Here is an 18,260-nt window from a genome sequence, read left to right as displayed (position 1 = left end):
TCTGCCATTGCGCTGATGGAGAGAGGGGCAACTGACGACATGGCTTACAGGGTTGGCTTACAGGGAATTAAAATCAACGAAGGGGGTGGCTTTGCGAGAAACTGAATGGCCCCCTCAAGGATAGAACTCAAAACCTCAAGGATAGAACTCAAAACTGGGTTTAGCAGGCCGTTGATTTCACAGGGGGAGCGAGGGAGGAGAAAATGAATACAAAACAAATCTGGTCTATTTCTTGTTTTGAGCCACTTCATCTATCTTTATAGATCTTGCTGGCAGCAGACTGTGCAGTAGGACCGCTAGCCATCATCAACATCTGGGTGCTCAGCAGAAGACGGTGCAGTATGATGACTAGCCATTTAATTTAATTGGGGATTGGTCCTGCTTTTGAGCAGGGGGTTGGACTAGATGACCTCCTGAGGTCCCTTCCAACCCTGATATTCTATGATCTTCTGCTAGCTGCAGGTTAAAAGACAGTGCACTGCCAGTAGGACTCAATAGCCACGAGACGAAACAAGGGAAATGACTTGGCTGAGTCACTCCCATGTTTGCCCAGGAACCCGGTTGAAAGAGCACCCAGGACTACGTCGATGACGGCTACTAGTCATACTGCACTGACTGCTGCCAAAAGGCAATAAACTGCTGCTGTGTAGCAATGCAGTACCACGTCTGCCAGCACCCAGGAGACATATGGTGATGGTTAGCTGAGTGGGCTCCATGCTTGCCGTGGTATGGCGTCTGCACAGGTAACTCAGGAAAAAAGGCGCGAAACAATTGTCTGCCCTTGCTTTCACAGAGGGAGGGAAGGAATGGGGGGCCTGACGATATGTACCCAGAACTACCCGCAACAATGTTTTAGCCCCATCAGGCACTGGGATTTCTACCCAGAATTCAAATGGGCGGCGGGAACTGTGGAATAGCCACCCACAGTGCAAAGCTCCAGAAGTCGACGGTTGCCTTGGTACTGTGGACACACTCCGCCGACTACATGCACTTAGAGCATTTGTGTGGGGACACACAATCAACTATATAAAATGGCTTTCTACAAAACAGACTTCTATAAATTCAACCTAATTTCGTAGTGTAGACATACCCTAAGACTCATGACTTATGGTAGCTAACTGCCATTCTAATGGGATATTTCTTTTTGTGCAGTTTTAGGTTCTTATCCTTTGCTCAACTGAGTTTTCCTCTGAAGGGCCTTTCTTTGAGGTGTTTAATTTCTGTAGCACACATGACAACATTACCCATGATATGCAGTACCTTAACTTCTTCCAATTGATAAAAAAATATTGGGACATTTCTTCCTTCAGAATATTTCAGAAGGTGAGGATATTCCAAATTATAGGCTGCGTACTGTATCTCCACAATGCATAATATACTAGTTTCATCATTCCAATAAATCTACCTAAACCTATTGTTCCCAACTATGATGGGATTTCTTTTGTACTAGAAATACTGGTTACTGTATAGCTATTGGAAGCCCTGTCTGATGTTCATGCTGTATTTCTCTTATTAAAGTATTTTGGGCCAATGTGTATTTTCTGTATTTGACTTCAAGATACATACAGATTGCTTCCATGCTTTTCCAACCACTTCTCCCCCCCGCCCCCCACTCATTTCTTTTGTTTGGTCCAACCCTTCTCCAGTGCAGTTGGCACTTTTTAAGGTGGACACATTTGTTCTTTCCCTCCCAGATAACACATTCTGATAGACCTTTAAATATCAGCACCTTCTTGCAAGTACCTGCAAAGTCACTGGCCAAGATTTTCAAACACAAGTGCCTAAAGTTTTAAATATCTAAATAGATTTTCTTGATTTTCAAAAGTGCTGAGCGCTCAGCAACTCTCATTGACTGATGGGAGCAGTTCAAAGCTACATCTCCTGGTACCAGCATTTGTCTGTCATAGTTTATCTGTAGTGACTATTCATTTTATGCTAATAAAATATTTTAATTAATTTGAATGCTTGCAATGGCCTATTTTTCAGCTGTAACCTAAGTATACAAATGTGCACTTTCTGCAAATAGGAGGGATCCTATCAACCTAAAATAGCATGTTGCTATGGTATATTTTTGAAGATTATATAATTTTGGTGTGTCGCAGAGTATCTGGTGTAGATTATATATAAATAGATAAATGGATATATTTTACAAATATATACTACTTGTATTAAAGGTACTGCTTTGAAATTTTGTTTTAAATTGTAATAGAATCCCTCCTAATTGCAATAAGTGCACATCTATAAATTTAACTTTTGGTTATAGCAGGGATAAAAAAAAGATGCTCAAGATTTTTTGGGTCATTTCCACATTCAAGCCCTCCACAGGAAGAACATAAACCCCATTTGGGTAGAAATAGCTGACTTCAAAAGATTTACATCCATGTCTCGGAAGTATCATCTAATGTAATATCCACAATCCTGTCCTTTTGCTGATCATTGTTGTAGAATGATTTTTTTTCCCTTGTGTGTTCTAGGATGATTGCCTGTGGAGCTCAGCACTGCTGTGCTGGCAGAGTCCAGAAGCTTTTACTGAAATTCAAGATTTCTCTAGCTATCATTTTACTTCACGTGTTTCTGGCTACCTCGGACATAGGTAAGATATCTTTTTCCTTACTCATCCAACATTGATAGAGAGAGTGTGTGAGAGAGATTATGTAATCATTAATTTTATGGGTTGGATTTTTTTCACATATGGTCATGATTGGCCAAATTCCACTCCCATAGAAATCTATGGTAATATTCCCATAGCATCAATGGGAGCAGTTAGGTCAAATCTGAGTACTTTCAAATATCTAACTCTACATTTACATTCTTTTACTGTTAATAAGATCAGGTATAAGTAATTTATAATTAGCTATTGTCAAGGTTCCTCCCCCACTCTGAACTCTAGGGTACAGATGTGGGGACCTGCATGAAAAACCTCCTAAGCTTATCTTTACCAGCTTAGGTCAAAACTTCCCCAAGGTACAAAATATTCCACCCGTTGTCCTTGGACTGGCCGCTACCACCACCAAACTAATACTGGTTACTGGGGAAGAGCTGTTTGGACGCGTCCTTCCCCCCAAAATACTTCCCAAAACCTTGCACCCCACTTCCTGGACAAGGTTTGGTAAAAAGCCTCACCAATTTGCCTAGGTGACTACAGACCCAAACCCTTGGATCTGAGAACAATGAAAAAGCATTCAGTTTCTTACAAGAAGACTTTTAATAAAAATAGAAGTAAATAGAAATAAAGAAATCCCCCCTGTAAAATCAGGGTGGTAGATATCTTACAGGGTAATTAGATTCAAAAACATAGAGAACCCCTCTAGGCAAAACCTTAAGTTACAAAAAGATACACAAACAGAAATAGTTATTCTATTCAGCACAATTCTTTTCTCGGCCATTTAAAGAAATCATAATCTAACACATACCTAGCTAGATTACTTACTAAAAGTTCTAAGACTCCATTCCTGGTCTATCCCTGGCAAAAGCAGCATAAAGACAGACCCACAGACCCTTTGTTTCTCTCCCTCCTCCCAGCTTTTGAAAGTATCTTGTCTCCTCATTGGTCATTTTGGTCAGGTGCCAGCGAGGTTACCTTTAGCTTCTTAACCCTTTACAGGTGAGAGGAGCTTTCCCCTGGCCAGGAGGGATTTCAAAGGGGTTTACCCTTCCCTTTATATTTATGACAGCTATGGTGAGAAAAATAAAAATGCAACTTATTTATTAGTAATATACCATGGAGGTGGTGTAACAGTTTCTGTGCCACTCTTTGGCTGTTGGGTGTTGCGTGGAAAAAGGAGGTGAGGTCCAAAGTATGGAACAAAATCATGTATCAGAATTTGGCAATTTTATGCCATTTTTGATAAAACTAAAATATGGATATTCTTCACAGAGTTATTTTGTTTCTAATAAAAATAAGGGAAGCAGCATTGTTGTGTATGTGGTACAATAGACATGGGAGACCAGTGATTTGGGTTTTATTCCCAGCTCTGTTACTGACTGTCTGACCTTGGACTAGTGATTTCACTCCTCTGTGCCTCACTTTCCTTTTCTAATGATGATTGTGTTCCTTTGTAAAGCATTTTGACATCTAAGGATGAAAAGCGATGATAGATAATTTTAGAGGTAAAGGTTAAATGTTTCATATATAAAATACATGGTGGCTTAATTTTAGAAACTGACTCCTATGCTGTGTCATGTATTTACACTCCAGGAAGTCAGAGTTTTTAGAAATTTAAACATATTTAGCAAATGGTGTGACACCATTGACTATACTGGGTTATGCCAGTGGGTGGAATTTGGTACAATGATATGATGGACTAGTTCTGAACATACTGAAGTTCTCCCGATGGCTCTTACTCAAGCACTCAGGCGGAGGTGCCTTGAACCATTATCTCTATAAAAGACATAATATTTCTAGAGCTTTGGAGGAGCAGGCGGAGCTGCGTCACTTCCCACACCTACACAGACAGCTGCAGCCAGTGCTCCCCCCAGTGCACCTAACCTGGTAAATGGAGCGATCAATGGCCTTAGCTTCACACCACCCTGAATTTTTTCCATTTTGGTTGCCAGCAGCACTAGGCATTCTTCCATACCTCATTTCATCCCTAATATAAGGTGCCAAATTATGCCTTTTCCCTGTCTATATACACTAGGAGGGAAGGTTGAGAAGGACTTCCAACACTGTCTGACTTCTAGAATACCGCACCAGGTGGCATAATTTATCCCCAGATATACAAATAAATCTGCGGGTAAAAAGGAGGGAGAAAAGTAACTTCAAGCAAACAAGTTTTATTTTCAAACTTCCCAGTCATTCAAGAAAAATGTACGTGAACCATTTTAAAAAGGTACCTTGAATGCCTTTTTACACTCCAGTGAAGAAAAATTACAAGATGCAGAAGGTATATAATGAAGTAAAGATTTTTATGACTTCATTAGTTATAACGGCTTTTGTAAATCAGATGTGAACAACTGACAAGCATTTGTAGGTAAATCAATGACTCCTCTTGCTACTTATATGCCAGGTCCTGGCAACATATAAACACTTGATCAACTTTACTCATGACACTAGTCAGTTCTGTTTCAGCCTTACTAATGTAAATAACTCAGGTGCTTAAGTGCTCCTGTGTTTGTTATTTCTAATTACTTACTAATTAATATTTGCATTTGCTTATAGATGCCAATTATTATGCACTTGATTATCTTTGCAGAAACACAAAGAATATACGTTTATTTAATATGTAATACTTTCACTTAACTAGTAAGTCATTTAAAATATTTTCATTTGAAAATATCTACATGTATCCAATAGTTTTATTGATGCTTGGGACAGCACATTTAATTGCAAATTCCTGGTTTGGGAAAATACTGAGAATCCAAGCTCCCGTGTCAGTTAAAGATGACTATTCTGAGAGCCAGTGCTTCACACTCATGAAAGATGTCAAGGGTAGTATTGTTACAGTAGAAGCCATTGAAAAAAGTCTTTTTTTGCCAACCATTATTATTACACAGATTTTAAGTATAGGGAAAAACTGGTAGTCTCAGATACCACTATTTAACAGGGACAATTCAATTACCTTTCTGCTTATTCATTAAGCAGAATTATCAAAGGGATTTCTGTGCAAACACTTTCATTACACATAAGTGCCAGAGTGACATTAGCTTTGGAGAGGTGAGCATATTTGGTCAGTGACTGATATCTCAGTGTTTGGTTTGCCAAATTATTCTGCATTCAGATGCAAGAGAAAAATATCAGAGCAATCAACTCAGATGATTATAATTCATTATTGGTGTTCTGTATAGTGCCTAGGGGTACTGTAGCAAAGTGACAACATACCAGCATGGCACCACCTGCTGGTCATCTTGGGAATTAGCTCTTTCCAGCCTTCAGAGCACCCTGTGCAGGCTGGTGTCTTGCCTGCCACTGGCCTTGTGTCTCTCCCAGACCCCAGTGCCCAGTTCCCTCAGGGCTCTGCCCCAGCAGTACCTCCACACTCTGGGTCTCCCCTCCTAGGTGAGTGGCTACTGCCAGTCATCATCTAGCCCCCACTCATTGGGGTAGACTGCAGTCACCCCACATCATTGACAAGGGGTTAGGACCTACTATCTTTGCCTATCTCTGGGCTCCCATCTGCAGCCACAGCACCTTCATAGGTCTTCACCAAGGCCTGCAGCCTAGGAGTTTACCAGGCTAGAGCTCCCCAGCACCTTTTGCACTGCACCAGCTTCACATACCTTCCTCTCAAGCACCTAGCCCTTCTCCCTTCAGGGCCAGGGAGAGAGATTCCTACAGCTTCTGGCCCACAGCCCTCTTATAAGGGCCAGCTGGGCCCTGATTAAGCCAGCCACACCTGTGGTCAGCTACATAGTCAGCTTCCCCCAGCTGTTCTCACTCCTCATATCAGGAGTGGGGTAACCACCTTGCTACAGGTTCTAATAAGGAATCATTGCCCCACAGTACAAGGTGTTGTATGGCAAAGAAGTAAAAATACTATCTCTACCCCAAAGAGCTTTAGTCTTTGTTTATGACAGGAAACAACCCATGGACACAAGAAACAGGTTGGAGAGGGAAGTGGGAAGATAAGGTAACAGTATAATGATCAAGTTTTGCATTTTAAGCTTTAGTCACTGCTTGCCACCTGCAAAACAGTGGTCATCAGTCAAGGTTTTGTAGGCATCACGACAGGGGTGAATCTTAAAGAGTGATTTGAAGGCCACTTAAAGCTATATAATTATTTCATCTTGAACTTTTTATTATTTAAATTTGATACATTTAGGTTCTGACACTGGGCAACTGTGAAATAACATACAGGGTCAATACTTTAAATATTCACATAGGAGCTGTGCTGTCTCAAAGCCTTTACAAGCAGATGGAACAGAGCAAGAACAACAAAAATAAAGAAAACAAAGGGGAAAAAAAGGACATTTCTTGAAATATAGTATGGGCAAATTTTACTTAAATCTAATAATGTTAATACATGTGGTCATTACAATGTTATATTAAAAAGTCATTATAAAAGAATTTATTTAAAAGTTACATTTTCTTTATTTAGCTCAGGATGGTTTCCTAGGACAATACAGAGCTGTTTTTAAGACTGCATGTGAAGATGTTTGGTCTCTGTCACCAGGAATTCATGTGCCTGCCCTGAAAGAATTCACAGTCTGTGTGTACCTTAAGCTAGTGACTTCCAGTAATCCCTGGACTGCTTTTGTATACAATATAAAAAGACCTGGTAGCACTACCTCTGCAAATGGGTATGAACTTGGACTTATGGGCGACCATGACAAATTGACAGTTTGGATGTTTGGCACCCAAATAAACTTAATGGAGAAACTTAATGTGGACACCTGGTACCAAGTGTGCATAGAGTGGAGAAGTGAAGACAAGAAGATGAAGCTATTTATAAATGGAACAGAAAAAAGAAACCAAAAACTGGTTAAAAGAAAAGACCTTATTGCAGATGGGCAGATTTTACTTGGCTGTTCACAATCATCAGCCACATCTTCTGCCATGGGTATGGTTGGTGAGCTGTACATGTTCAGAATGTGGAATGAAGCAGATAAAATATCTGGCTGCAAAGATGGTAATATTATAGGCTGGAGAAAGAAAAATTGGGTCTATAATCACACATTAGAAGAAAGTAACACTTTGCCATGTGGTAAGTACCATATGTCACAATTAAAAACAATATTTTTTGCTAATGCTGGTGTGACCACAGATACCAAACCTCTGTATTTTTTATATTGGTTTTAATTTCATGAAATCTTTTCTCCATAAAATTCTCCAATTGTTAGTTTTCAGTTAAAAATTTAAAAAAGCAATATCAAGGTTTGTAGGCCTTACAGTTTATCCAATTTGTCTAATGTCAAATGTTAAATTATGTCCCCAGTCCTGCAAACAGCTTCACTTTAGCAGACCTTTATACCCACACAAAAAGAAAAGGAGGACTTGTAGCACCTTAGAGACTAACCAATTTATTTGAGCATAAGCTTTCGTGAGCTACAGCTCACTTCATCGGATGCACATCATCCCAGTGACTTCAGTGGGGTTCTGAATGGCTGCAGGGTCTGCCTGAAAAAAGTTAAAGGCCTACGTTAATTTAATGTTAGCTCTGTGAATTTAAACACATACAGGACAATATACAGGATAGGATGCTAATAGTAACATTAAAAGGTCCATGTTTTGCACGCAAAGTGTGTCCGATCCTCAGCTAGTGTGACTTGTTATAGCCCTATTGATAAGTTACACCACCTGAGGATCTGGCCTATATTTTTAATTGCTCGTTACCATGCACCATATTTTCTTCTCAGTTTTGTCTGTCTGGTGTCTATCTAGGTTTTTATACTATGCTCATCACTGTAGTGTCTGAACATAATACAGAAGTATTATATTTCAGGTAGAATGATCTTTCTTTACCTCTCTCCTCATCCCTGTTATGGGTGGGAAACTATATGTCAAAAGGTGAGTCTTGCATTTGATCTTGAGGTTGTATGAGGATTTGACTTCAGTAGAGTTGCACGATGTATCAGTAAGAAGGAATTAACCTAGCAAGCACATTGTAGAACAGTTAATATCACTTATTAGAACTTTCTTTTTCATTTTCTGTACATAAAATACATACCTTAACTTAGTCTTAGATTTTATCAGTCTCAATGTCCTCTCCAACTTCAGCTAATGGGAGGGAGAAAGTAAGTGAGATGCAAGTTATAGCCTAGATGTGATGTCACTCTTCATGTTTGCAGTGTTATTGTAACCATATGGGCCCTGGGATATTAGAGAGATAAGGTGGGTGAGGTCATATCTTTTACTGGACCAACTTCTGTTAGTGAAAGAGACAGGCTTTCAAGCTTACACAGAGCTCTTCTTCTGGTCTGGGAAAGATACTCTGATACCTGAAGCAGAGCTCTGTGTAAGCTCATAAGCTCATCTCTTTCACCAACGGAAGTTGGTCCAATCAAAGATACTGCTTCACCCACCTTATCAATCTTCATGTCTTCCAAATATCTTACCCACTTCCTCCAGCAAAAGAGGGAGATATGAAAGTCTGCTGTTTCTAATATTAAAAATACCAAGTAGGAAAAAAAGTTGGTTGGAGAAAAGTGGGGGAGAGAAATGTAACGATTCTAAAAATGTCTAATCTAGTTTGCTATTCAGTTTTAGGGAAGATTTTTGTTGATGGTTGCTATATGTGTTTCAATAAGGCATTTTTGAAGTCTTTCTCATGCCACTTCTCATCAGCAGCTTGAAAGCAGCAACCCCTTTTCCTGTTGGGCCAGGAAGGCAGCTGTAATTTAGCAAAGATATCATTCCTCTTGAAGGATTGTAGAAGTATATCAGATTTGGAGATTTTTGGTTCAGCCACTTTTGAATTATTAATAAGCAAAATAAGTCTTAAATTTCCCTCTAATCTAAAGTGTACATGTTTCCCTTTCCCTTTCACTCTTATTTGAAAAGTGGCTGGCTGGATTTTCTTCCCGTTTTCCAAAAGTTCACTTTTGAGATGAAGGCCAAGCATAAAAAGCTTCAGTCCAAAAAGACAGCTATGGGCATGTGAAAACTGTTATGATAGTCATCATAAAGTTATATTAGAAGTAAGAGTGTAACCTCAACTATTCTGCTGAGAAAGGTCTATGTGAAGAGAAGTTTGAATCTATTAATCTTCATAATATACCTTTTAAAAGAAAAACTGTACTTGGTTGCTCAAACAAGTAATATGTAACATTACTCTGTTGGTTCATATTCAATCTGTGATCCAATATATCCCCCAGATCCTTTTCAAAAGTACTATGCCTAGCCAGTTATTCCCTATTTTGTAGTTGTACATTTGATTTTTTTGTTCCTGAGTGTAGTACTTTGCTGAATTTTTTTACTGAATTTCATCTTGTTGATTTCAGACCAATTCTCCAATTTTTCAAGGTCATTTTGAATTCTAATCCTGTCCTCCAAAGTGCTTGCAACCCCTTCCAGCTTGGTATCTGCAAATTTTATAAGCATACTTTCCACCCCGTTTTCCAAGTCATTAGTGAAAATATCGAATAGTACCAGAACCAGGACAGACCCCTGTGGAACCCCACTAGATACATCTTCCTAGTATGACAATGAACCATTGATAACTACTCTTTGAGTACGTCTTTTCTACCCGTTGTTCACCCACCTCACCATAATTTAATCTAGACCACATTTCTCTAGTTTGCTTATGAGAATGTCAGGTGGGAGTCTGCCAAAAGCCTTCCTAAGATAAATAATGTCTGTGGCTTCTGCCCTATCCACTAGACCAGTAATATTGACAATATAACACAGTGTTCAACTTGCATAATTTGGAGGTGTGTAGGGGTACTACTGGTGGGAGGAAATATATGCAAATATACACAAAAATAGTGCATAGCCATCCATTGTAATATAGTTGTAAAACTACACATAAACTATGATAAAAACATTATTAATGTTGCAAAGTTAAGCATTCAGAAGTTAGGAAATGCAACCTTAACATGCCTAGCCTCCATGTGCATGCTTTATGATACCATCTTTAATTATATGATCACATACCATTTAAAGACAGGTCCCCTGTTTCAGTCAGTGCACAAGATGGACCTGCTCTGGGGATGAATCAGAGTTGCATCATAAAGAAAGATGTTGCCTATAGGACCCCTGCCTAATTTTTTGTAATAAGGCAGGGGATTACAGGAAGTGCAAGGATGGTTTCATGGGTAAGGCAGTTCAAAAATCGTTTCTTGGGGGGCCTCAAATTGGGTTCCCAAAATTAGTGGATATTTCTTACCTTATTCTCTCTGTGCCTCAGTTCACCATCTGTAAAATGGAGATAATACCACCCTGTCAACTCATAGGGGCTGTTCCATCATTTGGCATCATATTGACACCCCCATGACTTGCCAGCAGGCTTGTAACCTTTAGATCCACTGCACAATCCTCTGCCACTTCAGATAACACCTCTGGCATCTAGTTGTTACCTCCCAGCCTGTGTTCCCCAGTCCCAATGACTCCCAGTTCCCACCCCATGCTCCTTGTCTAATCTCAGTGCCCCCACCCACAACTCCTTGGCCCATTCTCTTTGTCCAGCGAGTCACAGTTATTCCCCTGCACCCCAGTTTCCCATCAGATCAGTGTCGTTCCCCCTTCTCCATCCCCCTGCCCCACTGATTCTCATTCCCAGTCTCCTGCCCATCAATCCCAGTCTCTCCCATCCCAAATCCCAATCCTAGTTTCCCTCTTCCTCCACTAGCCTCCTGTCTCACTCTTTCCTATCCCCAAGCTTCTTGTCCCAATCTATCCTTTTGTCCGTCTCTTGTCCCCTCTGTATTCAAACGAGGCAGTTTTCTCTTCCATGCTGCCTGGGCTCAGCAGCAGGGGCACTGAGAGCACTGGAGAGACAGGCTCCCTGCTTTCAGTTCCAGTGCTTGGACCCCGGCATGGCCCACAGCAGCATTTGCAGGGAAAGTCCTGCTCAGCCCCAGGCTTAAATGTCTGCAGGATTTGGGTTCAAAGGAATTTCCATAGCCTCCAAGATCATGACCAGGATGATCACATACCTACTTCCTTCCGCTCGTCTAGTATTGCTTTGCAACAAACAACTTTTAAGTCTGAGGTATAAATGTGACTCTTGCCTCTGATTTAATCACACAGACTCCTGGATCATCAGTTTATGGCAGACAATCAAAATGGTAGAACATATACACTTTGCGCAGGTGTCAGTAACTACACAAGTTGCCAGGCAGGGGAGAATCAAGCCCACAAAGTCTGTGCCGGTACTTTTCAGTTTACATTTTTCAGGCTTCTGTTAGCAGCTTTCTTATTTCAGAAAAGTGATAACTAGTGTGACATGTGCCTTATAAAGAAGCAGTGCCACAGACTGAAAACTCAGATCCATCCTTTAAGAATCCCCTTTGGATGCTTTAAACAAATCTGTAATGGAAATGATATCTGCTCAATGTCCCAGATAGGCTTCTGTTTGGTGAGATGCTCTAACATGGACTAGACTAGTGATGTCACAACTATAGTGCATGCAGGGGAAAGCACAAATTGCTATAAAGCTATCTGTGACTTCATTGAATATAAAGGGGGGGGGAATAGTAAGTTTAAAATTACATACATGTGGAAAGCCTATATTAGTTTTCCTATGTGGGACATTTAGCACAACTCTACAGTTAATTTTTTTAAGGGGTATTTACTTCTAATAATGATTTAACAATCAGAAGAAATTTACTGTTTAAACATTAAACTGTTAGGTTACATATTAAACAGTAACATGCTTGTACTAATTGTAAATATTAGAGTTGTTATTGTGCTGTATATTTTTATTTATGTAAGGACCACAGAGAGCATGGGATGCCTGTTATAAATCTAAAAAAAACCCCCAAACAATTAAATACATTTTAAACCAGGAGTAAAGTAAGTATGGCTTTACAGTCTCTGGCTCGCTCATAGAAGCAGTGTCATTAAAAATATGTTATTTTTCACTACCACTAAGAGCCTAAAAATTGTTGATTTTAATTGCATTCTTTTACATGAACACAATTCACAGTTTATATCTAGGCACCTTGCTTCCTCTAGGCTTTCCTGTCCAGTCCTCAAGACTGTATCCTGGTGTCCTCTTCTTTGTGCAGCCCTCTCCCTCTTCTTTACTTCAGCGCTATGATTGTAGTAATCACTCTAGAGCTACTGCAGGGGGTAGGGGAGTTGGTTCGTGGGGACAAAGGGACTATTAGTGGCGGGGTAACTTGGAGGTGGTGAGTGGTCTATACAAACCTTCTCTGCCCTTGATTGCCCAAGGGAGAGGACATCATCTGCCTGACACACAGTTCAGTCTGGCGCTGTCAATCAGAATAGTTTGTTGGGTCTGTGGAACCCCTAAAAGCTACACTGCAATAAAAGGCCGGTGGCACAACCACAGCTGACCTAGCTCATGGGGTGCAGAGCTATAAAACTGCAGTGTAGACATTCAGGCTCGGGCTAGAGCCAAGGCCCTGAGACCCTCTTATTTTTCTGCCATTATCCCCAAATACATAAGAGGGTGGGAGTGGAGTCTGAGACTCCAGCCCTTGGGCAGAAGTTTGGATTGAAGCTACTGGGTAGTCACGGCCAGTGCTCAGCTTGTGAAGGGGAATCCCAAGTGAGGATTTAACTGTGCTTTACAAGTTGGGTGGAAAGAATTGCTTTGGGACTTATTGCTATGTTTATTAATATACAATGGAGGATATGGAAAGGGCATGAAACAAGCAAGATAGAGATCCTTTTCCAGATTGGGGCTAAAAAAAGAAGTTTAGTTTGTCATTCCTATTACTATATTTTCTTGAATTTAGAAATTTTAAAACCTTTAGAAAAACCTTTGTGTTTCAACAAGAAGACTAAACATGGGGAAAATTCTGTGACTTTAGTGTCCCTGTTTGCTGACTCACATAGCTTGTGCTTTGTACCCATTAGAAGAGCTTAAATTTGACCTTTCTCTTTCTTTTCCTGCTTTTCATTGTCCTCCCTCTTTTGTGATATCAAAGTGCTCTTTGAAAATCAGAAAAAATGAGGTAATCAGTTTCACCGCAGCCCCTAGGCTATATGAGAGGTAGACTCAAATGGGGTTTATTTAAATAAAGTCCCTGCATTTATAGTGAAATCTTGAAGGGCCATGTCATGTCAGAGCAGGGCTAAAGATATTACACCTACTTTTTCTATGTTTGCTTGGTACAATTCTCAGGGCTGTCAGAATTAGCTGGCCACTTTCACTGCTAATGTGTCACAAAGAGAAATGGGCCCCTGATGAACAAGCACCTTTGTGGTTGTCTCCCATCCATTTTCCCCCAACAGTCAGTGACAAGTGTCACCGTGCCTCAGTGGGTCACAGCTGAGGATGCCCAATTCAGGACAAACTGCTGAGAAATAAGGCAGACTCACCCCAAACTGGTGGTTATTCTATCATTAGATTATGCCAAGCCAGTAACAAAAGTAAATCTATGTATCACCACACTGGTTAACAGGAAGTAAAAAATGGAGTCTCTTTAGGCATTCCAGCCCTTGTCTCACCATCCAGACACTGAACTCTATGATGAGTGATTACGGAAAATTTCAACCAACATAGGCCTCTTCTAATCCCAAGAGATCAGCCACACAGCCAGGTCAATATATAACCTAGATTTTACCATAATCATGCTGATGCCAATTCTTTTGTAACTAAAACTTAAGGTCTAAATATAAAAGAAAAGACGAGAGTTAATACTAGTTAAAAGATCATATAAATACAAATAATTGCCCACTCTTTATATTAGGCTTGTAGCAGTGATGGAATAGACTTCTGGCTTGTAAAATTTCTCTGGTAACTTCCAAAAGATTGGAAGATCCTCAGTCCATAGTTCAAAATGCTCCTTTTAGCTGTAATACTACAGTCCAGAGAATCAGCACAGGAAAGAGGCAAAATGGAGATATCTATAGGGTTTTTTATATCCTTTGCCATGTAACAGAACGCCACTGTCCATCACCTTCAGCCCCCAACTAAAACCTCTCCAGCACATCATCAAGGATCTACAACCTATCCTGAAGGACGACCCATCACTCTCACAGATCTTGGGAGACAGGCCAATCCTTGCTTACAGACAGCCCCCCAACCTGAAGCAAATACTCACTGGCAACCACACGCCACACAACAAAAACACTAACCCAGGAACCTATCCTTGCAACAAAGCCCGTTGCCAACTGTGCCCACATATCTATTCAGGGGACACCATCATAGGATCTAATCACATCAGCCACACTATCAGAGGCTCGATCACCTGCACATCTACCAATGTGATATATGCCATCATGTGCCAGCAATGCCCTTCTACCATGTACATTGGCCAAACCGGACAGTCTCTACATAAAAGAATAAATGGACACAAATCAGACGTCAAGAATTATAACATTCAAAAACCAGTCGGAGAACACGTCAATCTCTCTGGTCACTCGATTACAGACCTAAAAGTTGCAATATTACAACAAAAAAACTTCAGCAGTCTCTCGTTGGAGTCTGTTTTTGAATTGGAATTAATTTGCAAACTGGACATCGTTAACTTAGGCTTGAATAAAGACTGAGAGTGGATGTGTCATTACACAAAATAAAACTATTTCCCCATGTTTATTTTTCCCCCCTACTGTTCCTCACACGTTCTTGTCAACTGCTGGAAATGGCTCATCTTGATTATCACTACAAAAGGTTTCAGAGTAACAGCCGTGTTAGTCTGTATTCGCAAAAAGAAAAGGAGTACTTGTGGCACCTTAGAGACTAACCAATTTATTTGAGCATAAGCTTTCGTGAGCTACAGCTCACTTCATCAGATGCATATCGGGTATTGTTTCATATTCTCTGTGTATATATAAAGTCTGCTGCAGTTTCCACGATATGCATCTGATGAAGTGAGCTGTAGCTCACGAAAGCTTATGCTCAAATAAATTGGTTAGTCTCTAAGGTGCCACAAGTACTCCTTTTCTTCTTACTACAAAAGGTGTTTTTATTCCTCTCCTGCTGGTAATAGCTCATCTTAACTGATCACTCTCGTTATAGTGTGTATGATAACACCCATTGTTTCGTGTTCTCTGTGTGTGTATATATATATATATATCTTCCTACTGTATTTTCCACTGCATACATCCGATGAAGTGGGTTTTAGTCCCGAAAGCTTATGCTTATATACATTTGTTAGTCTGTAAGGTACCACAAGTACTTTTGTTCTTTTTCTGGAAATTTACTGTCTCTGTTTGTGGAAAGTTACTGGCCTAAGATGGAGTCCAGGGTCACATGAGCATATTGCATGTCCTAACCTGGCTTGATGACTCACAGGGGGTAACCATTGCCCATACTCTTGCCAGTTGCATTCACAGGAAGAGCTATCTGGAGGGAATGAGTTTCTTCTAGGGCCCAGTGTGAGAGCTAAGTGTCCTTGATGGGACATCAACACATAGCTGTCTGGGCTTAATGTAAATTTTCCTTGGTGGGTTTTCCCCAGGAATACAACTCATATGTATGATGCCAGTACATAGCCAATATTCATAACTTCAGATACAAAAATGATACATGCATATAAACAGGATAATCATACTTAGCAAATCGTAACTTTTCCATTGACGCCTTACATGCCATACTTTGTACAAGATTTGTTGCAATTGTATAACTGTGGCAATATCAATAATATAAATGGTCATATTCAATCATACAGCATCACAACAGGTAGCCCATCTTTTCTTCCATAATGCCACCTTTAAGTCACCATAGGCCCTAGCGCCCACTGCAAGCCCTAAGATGTAAAACTAAAACTGCTCTGAAAATATCATATGCACCTGAGGATCCAATCTACATGGAAAGTAAATGGGAATTTATGTGTGTGGAAGAATTTCAGGATTGGGTTTTTATTCCTCACCGTTATTGTTACCTTGTGTGACAGGATGTTTGCTTTGACAAAAATTGTGGCAGTTTATTCATTGTTAGCAGCACTTTGCCTTTTTACAGAAAAATTGGATTAAATATGAATCTGAGCATTTAATATGATGTTAACTATACCTGTTTTTTATCTATATATGGCTGGAGTGCCGCTTTTAACCATTTAGAATAGTATCTGCATTGGTCTTTCTGAGTTAGAGCTGTTCAGTTTAGTTCATGAGCAAAGCTTCTGAGATTCAGTCATGGCAGGAATTTCCACTCAGTGGCAGTGTCATAGTAACATTAACTACAAATACAAAGCCAAAAAACCAAACTGACATTTTATTTCTATTTTGAAATAAAATTTTTCATCTTGACAGTTCTTGCTGGAAGATAGAATTATTTTGTTGGAATTGACATTTCTCCACACAAAAAATTCAATTTTGATTAAACTATATTTTTCAGTGGAAAGATTTTCAGCACAAATTTTTTTGATCAGATCTAATTTTCTAAAACCAATCTATATTTGTGTTCCTAACATGTTCACATAATATATCTGAGAGTCTAAATGACCTTCTAACACTAGGGATCTGCCTCCAGGAATTGGTTCTTGGCCCTACACTATTTAACATCTTTTCTCAGTCTCCTGATAGAGTGATGGATTAGCCACTGGGCCAACGGGGCCTGTGCCCAGGAGCCCTGGCCAATTGGGGGCCTCCAGAAAAATGCCTCCCCCCCACGCCCTGACCCGCTCTACAGTCTGTACTATGTGGGAGATTGGTCCCTTCTGGCATTTGAATATATCTATATCGCTAAATAATGTACAGTCTTGATCAGCTAGATTTTGGTATTACACAACACAGAACCCACTAACCACATTCTGTGGCATTGGGCCAAATATGAGTCACCAAATACTGTGATCCCTGTTCAGTTGCCAAGGTGTACCTTGGAAAACTTCCATCCAAATACTGACCCAGCTTAGTTTGTAAAATATGACATGAACAGAGGGGATAGTGATGTGGCTGAAGTAGTCCTGTGTTGTATTATAGGCTGTTCTATTCAAGCTCTATTCGAAATCAGAAATTTTGTGTAGTTCTCTTTTTTGGTACGGACTTTTGCAGTGGAAATTTGAAAGTTTTCAATTTAGTGTGGAGCTAGAAGAAAATTGCGACTTGGAAAGTCAAACTTGGAAGGTTAGAGCTATGAAGAAGACTTCAGTTTCTTCAATTAAAATGAATAGGAAGCAAAGTAAGACAGGACAAAAGTCTTTAGTATGTCAGTATTACCTGTTTAGCTAGATGCTAAATGCCTCACCAGTATTAACAAATTTATCCGCCCTGCAACTCAGAATTGCTCTAAATTATGTGTTTACCATTTGCTTTGAAAAGAAAAGGAGTACTTGTGGCATCTTAGAGACTAACAAATTTATTTGAGCATAAGCTTTTGTGAGCTACAGCTCACTTCATCGGATGCATGCAGTGGAAGAGATGCATTCAGTGGAAATTTTCCACTGCATGCATCCGATGAAGTGAGCTGTAGCTCACAAAAGCTTATGCTCAAATAAATTTGTTAGTCTCTAAGATGCCACAAGTACTCCTTTTCTTTTCAAAGCAAATGGTAAACACATAATTTAGAGCAATTCTGAGTTGCAGGGCGGATAAATTTGTTAATACTGGTGAGGCATTTAGCATCTAGCTAAACAGGTAATACTGACATACTAAAGACTTTTGTCCTGTCTTACTTTGCTTCCTATTCATTTTAATTGAAGAAACTGAAGTCTTCTTCATAGCTCTAACCTTCCAAGTTTGACTTTCCAAGTCGCAATTTTCAAGACTTCAGTTTCTTCAATTAAAATGAATAGGAAGCAAAGTAAGACAG

At 39.9% G+C, this 18,260-nt stretch overlaps 1 protein-coding gene across 1 annotated transcript in view; it reads left to right on the top strand.

Moving 5' to 3' along the window:
- The window catches only part of ADGRG2 (adhesion G protein-coupled receptor G2), a 105,198-nt gene that overhangs the window by 18,875 nt on the left and 68,063 nt on the right, over positions 1-18,260 (top strand). Inside the window, exons 2-3 of the mRNA XM_084621839.1 lie at positions 2,475-2,593; positions 7,038-7,643. Coding sequence (XP_084477965.1) covers positions 2,476-2,593; positions 7,038-7,643 — 724 coding nt within the window. The 5' untranslated portion in view covers position 2,475. The remainder of the gene's footprint in view (positions 1-2,474; positions 2,594-7,037; positions 7,644-18,260) is intronic.

Source organism: Lepidochelys olivacea (assembly GCF_965140295.1).
Source record: "Lepidochelys olivacea isolate rLepOli2 genome assembly, chromosome: 1".
NCBI classification, from domain to species: Eukaryota; Metazoa; Chordata; order Testudines; family Cheloniidae; genus Lepidochelys; species Lepidochelys olivacea.
Note: the sequence above shows the minus strand (reverse complement) of the source record. Positions and strands in the feature narration are given on the sequence as shown.